This window comes from Oncorhynchus gorbuscha, linkage group LG14 (assembly GCF_021184085.1).
Source record: "Oncorhynchus gorbuscha isolate QuinsamMale2020 ecotype Even-year linkage group LG14, OgorEven_v1.0, whole genome shotgun sequence".
NCBI classification, from domain to species: domain Eukaryota; kingdom Metazoa; phylum Chordata; class Actinopteri; order Salmoniformes; family Salmonidae; genus Oncorhynchus; species Oncorhynchus gorbuscha.
The window spans coordinates 56,812,984-56,823,668 of record NC_060186.1 but is presented as its reverse complement, the minus strand read 5'-3'; the positions used below and the strand labels follow the sequence as shown (position 1 = coordinate 56,823,668).

General features: G+C 46.1%; 1 protein-coding gene across 1 annotated transcript in view; it reads right to left on the bottom strand.

The window, feature by feature from the left end:
• The window catches only part of LOC123995183 (elongation of very long chain fatty acids protein 4-like), a 12,938-nt gene extending 4,037 nt beyond the window's left edge, over positions 1-8,901 (bottom strand). The window contains exons 1-4 of the mRNA XM_046298594.1: positions 8,619-8,901; positions 3,601-3,696; positions 1,009-1,196; positions 381-461 (exon numbers count right to left, since the gene is read on the bottom strand). Coding sequence (XP_046154550.1) covers positions 381-461; positions 1,009-1,196; positions 3,601-3,667 — 336 coding nt within the window. The 5' untranslated portion in view covers positions 3,668-3,696; positions 8,619-8,901. The remainder of the gene's footprint in view (positions 1-380; positions 462-1,008; positions 1,197-3,600; positions 3,697-8,618) is intronic.
• Between the last annotated feature and the right edge of the window lie 1,784 nt (positions 8,902-10,685).

The window sequence follows — 10,685 nt, the reverse complement described above, 5'->3', positions numbered from 1 at the left end:
AAATAATTAAGCCAATATGTACATCGCAGATTCAGTTTCGAGACTAGGGTTCGTGCAGATATCCAAGGGTTTGCGACATTCATTAATGAGAACTGATGAGGTAATAATGATACATTAATAGAAGACTAATCGATAAGATATGAAAATATCTTAAGAGTCGATTTGGGAAATAGAGACTCTATAAACATTTTCCAGTGGTGCCCCGACTTCCTAGTTAATTCAAGTTTACATGATTAGTTTAATCACAAAAATAATAATTACACATAGAATTGATTTGATAAAATAAATCTTCACATTTAATGATAGTCACAGACACGACACTCTGCAACAACAGAGTGATCAAATTAAGAGTATGTCTGTAGTGTGTCAAGTTTGCTCACCCTGACTTCGTTGACGTCGTTGGAATAGCTGACAGGTTGACATAGGTAGCTGTATCCCGCTGCTCTCGCACCCAGGAGGAGCTGAGGACCACAGGGATACAATGTTAGGGACACAACGTTAAGTACACAACGTTTGGGGTAGTCCCTTTCCTCTAGACCACAGATACACAACAATAGTCCTCAAGGGCCACAGAGACCAATTTACACCTGGGTGAATGGACGTGTGAAAGAAATTGCCAGGGAGAAATGAAAACCACCAGTACTGTAGCCTTTGAGGATTGGAGTTGTGCCCTAGACCCTGTATCCTCTGTGCCTACAGTTCTAAAAAGACTATATAGATGTAACTGTAGAGGATGTTTGACAGGTGCAGTGCTGGGTATGGTATGGGAGTATGGTATTGAGTTCAGGCAGGGTTGGTATATGGCATGCTACATTATCCATTTGGTGATGGCTCAACCTTGCCCACCAATACATTAGCTGGAGAAGGTGTCATATTGCTATCAACTTTAAAGCCCTTTCCAATCTGTAGACACTGACACTGGGACTGGGAATCATAAAGACCATGGCCTGAAACGAAATGGAACATTTTCTGAATTACTTTTGTTGAAAACGGAAAGGAGCTGGTTACCTCTTTGGCGATGTAAAAGTTGAGTATCACCATACTGAAGTTGTACACTATGAGGGTCTTCCTTAGCTGGAAAGGCTCGCGATTCTGCATGTACTTAGGCCCCGCCCACAGGAAGAGCAGGTACAGGCAGCTGATGGCCAGGGTGGGGGCGGGCGATGACATCATTGGCCATTTCTCCACCCGCTTGTCTGGAAGAGGGATATAGGAGAGGAAAGGGGTAATGTCAGAACCGGTCATTATAACAGACACTCACATGTAAGACCACATAATGTATGAATGTAAGACTACATAATGTTGCACCAATGGTGTCTTGAGGATATACTCAACTCTAGTTCCATATTGCACTAATAGTGTATTGTATTGCACACACACACACACACACACACACACACACACACACACACACACACACACACACACACACACACACACACACACACACACACACACACACACACACACACACACACACACACACACACACACACACACACACACACACACACACACACACACACACACACACACACACACACACACACACACACACACACACACACACACTGTTAGTGCACGTAGCCTACAGGTGTAGCTTTCAGTGTAAGGTAACACTGACAATGAACTGAAGATAGACTGAGATAGAGTTTAGTGTAGACAGGTGGGACTGGAGTATTGTAAAAATAGTTATTTGAAAAAGTTATTTAAATATCTATTCCATTTGAATGCTGAGACAGTGATTGATCCACACACACAGCATAGGCAGACATATGGACAACCATAGGAGTTACAGTGCTTATGTGTTGTTGGAGGGTGCTGTGTAGGGTAGTCAAATGAAAAGAAGGATACTTTTTCTAGGTTAGTCAAACAAACATGAAAAAGAACATTCTAACAGTCACATGACACAGTCAACAGTAGTATGTAAAGTACCACTCAAAAGTTTGGACACACCTACTCATTCAAGGGTTTTTCTTTATTTGGACTGTTTTCTACATTGTAGAATAATAGTGAAGACATCAAAATGATGAAATAACACATGGAATCATGTAGTACCCAAAAAAGTGTTATCCAAATCAAAATATATTCTATATTTGAGATTCTTCAAAATAGCCACCCTTTGCCTTGATGACAGCTTTGCACACTCTTGAAATTCTCTCAGCCAGCCTCACCTGGAATTATTTTCCAACAGTCTTGAAGGAGTTCCCACATATGCTGAGCACTTGTTGGCTGCTTTTCCTTCACTCTGCGGTCCAACTCATCCCAAACTATCTCAATTGGAATGAGGTCGGGTGATTGTGGAGGCCAGGTCATCTGATGCAGCACTCCATCACTCTTCTTCTTGGTCAAATAACATTTACACAGCCTGGAGGTGTGTTGGGTCATTGTCCTGTTGAAAAACAAATGATAGTCCTACTAAGTGCAAACCAGATGGGATGGTGTATCTCCGCAGAATGCTGAGGTAGCCATGCTGGTTAAGTGTGCCTTGAATTCTAAATAAATCACAGACAGTGTCACCGGTAAAGAACCCCCACACCATTACACCTCCTCCTCCATGCTTCACGGTGTGAACTACACATGTGGAGATAATCTGTTCACCTACTCTGTATCTCACTAAGACACGGCAGTTGGAACCAAATATCTCAAATTTGGACTCATCAGACCAAAGGACAGATTTCCACCGGTCTAATGTCCATTGCTCATGTTTCTTGGCCCAAGCAAGTCTCTTCTTCTTATTGGTGTCCTTTAGTAGTGGTTTCTTTGCAGCAATTCGACTATGAAGCCCTGATTCGTGCAGTCTCCTCTTAACAGTTGATGTCGAGACGTATCTGTTACTTGAACTCCGTGAAATATTTATTTGGGCTGCAATTTCTGTGGCTGGTAACTCTAATGAACTTATCCTCTGCAGCAGAGGTAACTCTGGGTCTTCCTTTCCTGTGGCAGTCCTCATGAGAGCCAGTTTCATCATAGCGCTTGATGGTTTTTGCGACTGCACTTGAAGAAACTTTCAAAATTCCAGAAATTTTACGGATTGACTGACCTTCATGTCTTAAAGTAATGATGGACTGTCGTTTCTCTTTGCTTATTTGAGCTGTTCTTGCAATAATATGGACTTGGTATTTTACCAAACAGGGCTATCTTCTGTATACCATCCCTTCTTTGTCACAACACAACTGATTGGCTCAAACGCATTAAAAAGGAAAGAAATTCCACAAATGAACTTTTAACAAGGCAGATCGTGTTAATTTAAATGCATTCCAGGTGACTACCTCATGAAGCTGGTTGAGAGAATGCCAAGAGTGTGCAAAGCTGTCATCAAGGCAAAGGGCGCCTACTTTGAAGAATCACAAATATAATACTTTTTTGGTTACTACATGATTCCTTATGTGTTATTTCATAGTTTTGATGTCTTTACCATTATTCTACAATGTAGAATATAGTAAAAAATAAAGAAAAACCCTTGAATGAGTTGGGGTGTCAAAACTTTTGACTGGTACTGTATGTGTGTGTGGTGTACCTGGGTTTGTGTGCATGTATGTGGTTACATTAGCAGACTGACCCTGCTATGTGAGAGAAGAGAGATCAACACTAACTCACCTGCTATAGTAAGGCTCCATCTGTAGAACTCTACCGTGTCATTCATAAAGTGGGTGAGAGCTTCCATGACTGCGTCTTGATTTGGTCCTGCTTATGCTGCAGTGAGAGATAGAGGAGAAACTTTATGACAGACTACTTGAGCTCACTTTTAAGCGAGTTCATCTGGAAAAGGAGCAGGTGTGTTAGCATAAAGAAAGCTGAACAAGAAATGTAATTAGCCCCTTTAGATAATTGAAAACCTTAACATAACATTTGGTTCTAATGTAAAGGATGTCACGCTGCTTGTTTAGTGAGTACCACTTTCTCCTGATGCAGGACCTGTGCCTTTCTCCTGATGCAGGACCTGTGCCTTTCTCCTGATGCGGAGACCTGTGCCTTTCTCCTGATGCCTTTCTCCTGATGCAGGACCTGTGCCTTTCTCCTGATGCCCTTTCTCCTGATGCGGAGACCTGTGCCTTTCTCCTGATGCAGGACCTGTGCCTTTCTCCTGATGCAGAGACCTGTGCCTTTCTCCTGATGCGGAGACCTGTGCCTTTCTCCTGATGCAGGACCTGTGCCTTTCTCCTGATGCGGAGACCTGTGCCTTTCTCCTGATGCAGGACCTGTGCCTTTCTCCTGATGCGGAGACCTGTGCCTTTCTCCTGATGCGGAGACCTGTGCCTTTCTCCTGATGCAGGACCTGTGCCTTTCTCCTGATGCAGGACCTGTGCCTTTCTCCTGATGCAGAGACCTGTGCCTTTCTCCTGATGCAGGACCTGTGCCTTTCTCCTGATGCAGGACCTGTGCCTTTCTCCTGATGCAGAGACCTGTGCCTTTCTCCTGATGCAGGACCTGTGCCTTTCTCCTGATGCAGGACCTGTGCCTTTCTCCTGATGCGGAGACCTGTGCCTTTCTCCTGATGCGGAGACCTGTGCCTTTCTCCTGATGCAGGACCTGTGCCTTTCTCCTGATGCAGAGACCTGTGCCTTTCTCCTGATGCCTTTCTCCTGATGCAGAGACCTGTGCCTTTCTCCTGATGCGGAGACCTGTGCCTTTCTCCTGATGCGGAGACCTGTGCCTTTCTCCTGATGCAGGAGACCTGTGCCTTTCTCCTGATGCGGAGACCTGTGCCTTTCTCCTGATGCAGGACCTGACCTGTGCCTTTCTCCTGATGCGGACCTGATGCCCTGTGCCTTTCTCCTGATCCTGTGCCTTTCTCCTGATGCGGAGACCTGTGCCTTTCTCCTGATGCAGACCTGACCCTGTGCCTTTCTCCTGATGCGGAGACCTGTGCCTTTCTCCTGATGCAGGACCTGTGCCTTTCTCCTGATGCAGGACCTGTGCCTTTCTCCTGATGCAGGACCTGTGCCTTTCTCCTGATGCAGACCTGTGCCTTTCTCCTGATGCAGGACCTGTGCCTTTCTCCTGATGCAGGACCTGTGCCTTTCTCCTGATGCAGAGACCTGTGCCTTTCTCCTGATGCAGGACCTGTGCCTTTCTCCTGATGCGGAGACCTTTTTCTCCTGATGCAGGACCTGTGCCTTTCTCCTGATGCAGGACCTGTGCCTTTCTCTCCTGATGCGGAGACCTGTGCCTTTCTCCTGATGCGGAGACCTGTGCCTTTCTCCTGATGCGGAGACCTGTGCCTTTCTCCTGATGCGGAGACCTGTGCCTTTCTCCTGATGCAGGACCTGACCCTGTGCCTTTCTCCTGATGCAGAGACCTGTGCCTTTCTCCTGATGCGGAGAGACCTGTGCCTTTCTCCTGATGCGGAGACCTGTGCCTTTCTCCTGATGCCTGTGCCTTTCTCCTGATGCGGAGACCTGTGCCTTTCTCCTGATGCAGGACCTGTGCCTTTCTCCTGATGCAGGAGACCTGTGCCTTTCTCCTGATGCAGGACCTGTGCCTTTCTCCTGATGCGGAGACCTGTGCCTTTCTCCTGATGCGGAGACCTGTGCCTTTCTCCTGATGCCCTGTGCCTTTCTCCTGATGCAGGACCTGTGCTCCTGATGCGGAGACCTGTGCCTTTCTCCTGATGCGGAGACCTGTGCCTTTCTCCTGATGCGGAGACCTGTGCCTTTCTCCTGATGCGGAGACCTGTGCCTTTCTCCTGATGCGGAGACCTGTGCATTTCTCCTGATGCAGGTTAATAGACCTGTGCCTTTCTCCTGATGCAGGACCTGTGCCTTTCTCCTGATGCAGGACCTGTGCCTTTCTCCTGATGCAGAGACCTGTGCCTTTCTCCTGATGCAGGACCTGTGCCTTTCTCCTGATGCGGAGACCTGTGCCTTTCTCCTGATGCGGAGACCTGTGCCTTTCTCCTGATGCAGGACCTGTGCCTTTCTCCTGATGCAGGACCTGTGCCTTTCTCCTGATGCAGAGACCTGTGCCTTTCTCCTGATGCAGGACCTGTGCCTTTCTCCTGATGCGGAGACCTGTGCCTTTCTCCTGATGCGGAGACCTGTGCCTTTCTCCTGATGCGGAGACCTGTGCCTTTCTCCTGATGCAGGACCTGTGCCTTTCTCCTGATGCGGAGACCTGTGCCTTTCTCCTGATGCAGGACCTGTGCCTTTCTCCTGATGCGGAGACCTGTGCCTTTCTCCTGATGCGGAGACCTGTGCCTTTCTCCTGATGCGGAGACCTTTGCCTTTCTCCTGATGCAGGACCTGTGCCTTTCTCCTGATGCGGAGACCTGTGCCTTTCTCCTGATGCGGAGACCTGTGCCTTTCTCCTGATGCGGAGACCTGTGCCTTTCTCCTGATGCGGAGACCTGTGCCTTTCTCCTGATGCGGAGACCTGTGCATTTCTCCTGATGCAGGACCTGTGCCTTTCTCCTGATGCAGGACCTGTGCCTTTCTCCTGATGCAGGACCTGTGCCTTTCTCCTGATGCAGGACCTGTGCCTTTCTCCTGATGCAGGACCTGTGCCTTGCAAGCACGCGTGACTGCCCTCCTGAAGTGTATTACCAGTCGCCACCATGCAAAACACTAGCTATCCACTAGTGCAAGTGGGGACACTTCACTCTAAGGAGTAGGTTTCACACATCCACCATGTGCCGCACTAAGTTTTCATGCTGCCCATCAAGTCCAAAACCTGAGTCTGCACATGCAACACCAATTGGTAAGAACATTCCCTGGTCTAAACTGTTTGTGCAGGGTTTATTTCCAGCCTGAACAACTGATCAGTGTTTGTCCGACCATTAATAAGGCGGGGTGCCTCCTCAACCTCCTACACAGCTGTCACTGTTCGAGGCGCTAGCTAGCTGCTGGTAATGCTAACATGCATAAGAGACCTGGCCGGTCGCTTCCATAAAAGCAGTTTAAGTTCATTATGGAGGATAAGAGATGAGAGATAAATGTTCATAAGAGGGTCTTTCTCTCTCTTTCTGTCTCCACACACGGCTCTACGTCTATATGTGTGTGGTTATCCCATCCCTAGGGTTACCCATTCTGCAACAAGATTAGAAAGAAAACACTGATTAAAAAGTTGACAAATGTGTGTGTCACGTTCTGACCTTAGTTCTTTTATTATGTCTTTGTTTTAGTATGGTCAGGGCGTGAGTTGGGTGGGTTGTCTATGTTCTTTTTTCTATAATTTGGGATTTTCTGTGTTCGGCCTGGTATGGTTCTCAATCAGAGGCAGCTGTCAATCGTTGTCCCTGATTGAGAATCATACTTAGGTAGCCTGGTTTCACTTTTGAGTTGTGGGTGTTTATTTTCTATTCTGTGTTCTGTTGCACCGTTCAGGACGGTTCGTTTGTCGTGTATTGTTTTTGTTTCAGTATTCATTCTTTATTAAATTACAATGAATATTTATCATGCTGCACCTTGGTCCTCTCTTTCTCCCGACGACAACCGTTACAGTGTGCCACTCTAGCATGATTTGAGTTGATGCATAACATATGAGCTATGGAGAACAACGTTACATAATTGCAGCATAGGCCTATCCATCTTACAACAGGTGTCCATTTATTCATCTATTATTCATCCCGTGGATCAGTTCAACAACAGTCGCCACAGATGAGAATGCAGAGGCCTAAAGATGTTCCTCTTGTTCTTATTACTTTGTTAGTACTTTTATTTGATATTTTATGACATGAGGCACTTTGATACTTTTATTGAAAAGCAATGTACAAATAAAGTTAATGTTATATTATTATAATAACATGCACTGAAGAACCATACACTAGAACCATCTCATGTGCATATAGATCATGTTAGGCCTAATGAATTTGTGAAAATGTATTGGGAAGTTTATGAAAAAACAAATGCATTCACTGACAATGGGGGTTTAGTTTTGTTTTCAAAACGGAAGAGGAAAGGAGAGGATGGAAGGAGAAAAAACGTCACCCAGCGAATAGACCCGGTCGCCCATGGAAACGGGCATGATCGCACACAAAGACCCCGGGCGTGTCAGCAGGTTTCGGGCGGAGCACTCAAGAGGCTTAAATCCAATTGATCTACGAGCTTAGATGTAAGTGCAAATGCCGGACGACCCACATTCGCAGGGCGACAGGGGATTGTCAAAATGTGGTTGATTGAACAGAGGAAATTATGTGGTTAACAATTCATACGAAAACTTTAGTAGGACACGCATTCGTAGGAAAATATAATGAAAACAGTCTCTAAACACTTTATAGACACATTTTATAGGCTGTATCCAGTGCGTTCGTTCCTATGTGCCACTCATCTTATTCTAACAACGTGCTAGCCTACTACACGTTTCTTTCCGCCAAGTCTATTTACGGGCTACATTATTGCCATCTGTCATGCACGCTCACATAGAAGTTCGCCGTTTTTTAAGGAGGAGGGAGTAGGCCTAATGGAATAAAAGTAATGAACGAACGAAACAGAATGTAACGGTTCAATTCCTCAAAGCAGCTCATGACTAATTAAACAAGACTAAGCCTACACTTTCCAAGGTTGTGCACTAATATGTTCCCCAAATGTCCTATATAAAGACTGATAGCCTAAGCACACGGTTTTTATTTCGGTATTAACCATTTCATTATAATGGAGAAAAAATACATATCTACATACCTTCTCGAGATGTAGGTGCGTGTAATGACATCCGGTGCAATGTGATGCCCAACACCTCTAAATTACCGTATTCTGCCGTTATAGCTGTTGATCTCCAACACTGCTGGACAATTCGACATCAACCCCGAATTAGGCAAAAACTACAAAATGCAAGCGGAAATCATGCATGAGTTCCGTGCCTGGTGCTCAGGCTCATCTTCTCTGTTTTCGATCTTCAGGATACACGACGAGACTGATGGCACTGCGCATGCGGTTATTGCACTCCAGGGACCGCTACACTGACTGGAAAGACTGATGGCCCCTTTGCTTGATAGAGATAATCAACTTCCACCCTGTCCCCTTATTCAGCGCCTTCAAGTGACAGGAGAATGGAGAAGTCACTAGAAATGGCTTCCCTCGCTAGAAGCATGTGTTTCAGACATAAGGAAGTGGATGGCTGCAAAATTTCTACTTTTAAACTCGGACAAAACAGAGATGCTTGTTCTAGGTCCCAAGAAACAAAGAGATCTTCTGTTGAATCTGACAATTCATCTTAATGGTTGTACAGTCGTCTCAAATAAAACTGTGAAGGACCTCAGCGTTACTCTGGGCCCTGATCTCTCTTTTGAAGAACATATCAAGACCATTTCAAGGACAGCTTTTTTCCATCTACGTAACATTGCAAAAATCTGAAACTTTCTGTCCAAAAATGATGCAGAAAAAATTAATCCATGCTTGTGTCACTTCTAGGTTAGACTACTGCAATGCTCTACTTTCCGGCTACCCGGATAAAGCACTGAATAAACTTCAGTTAGTGCTAAATACGGCTGCTAGAATCCTGACTAGAACCAAAACATTTGATCATATTACTCCAGTGCTAGCCTCCCTACACTGGCTTCCTGTCAAGGCAAGGGCTGATTTCAAGATTTTACTGCTAGCCTACAAAGCATTACATGTGCTTGCTCCTACCTATCTCTCTGATTTGGTCCTGCCGTACATACCTACACGTACGCTACGGTCACAAGACGCAGGCCTCCTAATTGTCCCTAGAATTTCTAAGCAAACAGCTGGAGGCAGGGCTTTCTCCTATAGAGCTCCATTTTTATGGAATGGTCTGCCTACCCATGTAAGAGACGCAAACTCGGTCTCAACCTTTAAGTCATTACTGAAGACTCATCTCTTCAGTGGGTCATATAATTGAGTGTAGTCTGGCCCAGGAGTGGGTAGGTGAACGGAAAGGCTCTGGAGCAACGAACCGCCCTTGCTGTCTCTGCCTGGCTGGTTCCCCTCTTTCCACTGGGATTCTCTGCCTCTAACCCTATTACAGGGGCTGAGTCACTGGCTTACTGGGGCTCTTTCATACCTTCCCTGGGAGGGGTGCGTCACTTGAGTGGGTTGAGTCACTGATGTGATCTTCCTGTCTGGGTTGCCCCCCCCCCCCCCCCCGCCCCCTGGGTTGTGCCGTGGCGGAGATCTTTGTGGGCTATACTCAGCCTTGTCTCAGGATGGTAAGTTGGTGGTTGAAGATATCCCTCTAGTGGTGTGGGGGCTGTGCTTTGGCAAAGTGGGTGGGGTTATATCCTTCCTGTTTGGCCCTGTCCAGGGGTATCCTCGGGTGGGGCCACAGTGTCTCCTGACCCCTCCTGTCTCAGCCTCCAGTATTTATGCTGCAGTAGTTTATGTGTCGGGGGGGCTAGGGTCAGTTTGTTATATCCGGAGTACTTCTCCTGTCCTATTCGGTGTCCTGTGTGAATTTAAGTGTGCTCTCTCTAATTCTCTCTTTCTTTCTCTCTCTCGGAGGACCTGAGCCCTAGGACCATGCCTCAGGACTACCTGACATGATGACTCCTTGCTGTCCCCAGTCCACCTGGCCGTGCTGCTGCTCCAGTTTCAACTGTTCTGCCTTATTATTATTGGACCATGCTGGTCATTTATGAACATTTGAACATATTGGCCATGTTCTGTTATTACATTTACATTTACATTTAAGTCATTTAGCAGACGCTCTTATCCAGAGCGACTTACAAATTGGTGCATTCACCTTATGACATCCAGTGGAACAGTCACTTTACAATAGTGCATCTAAAT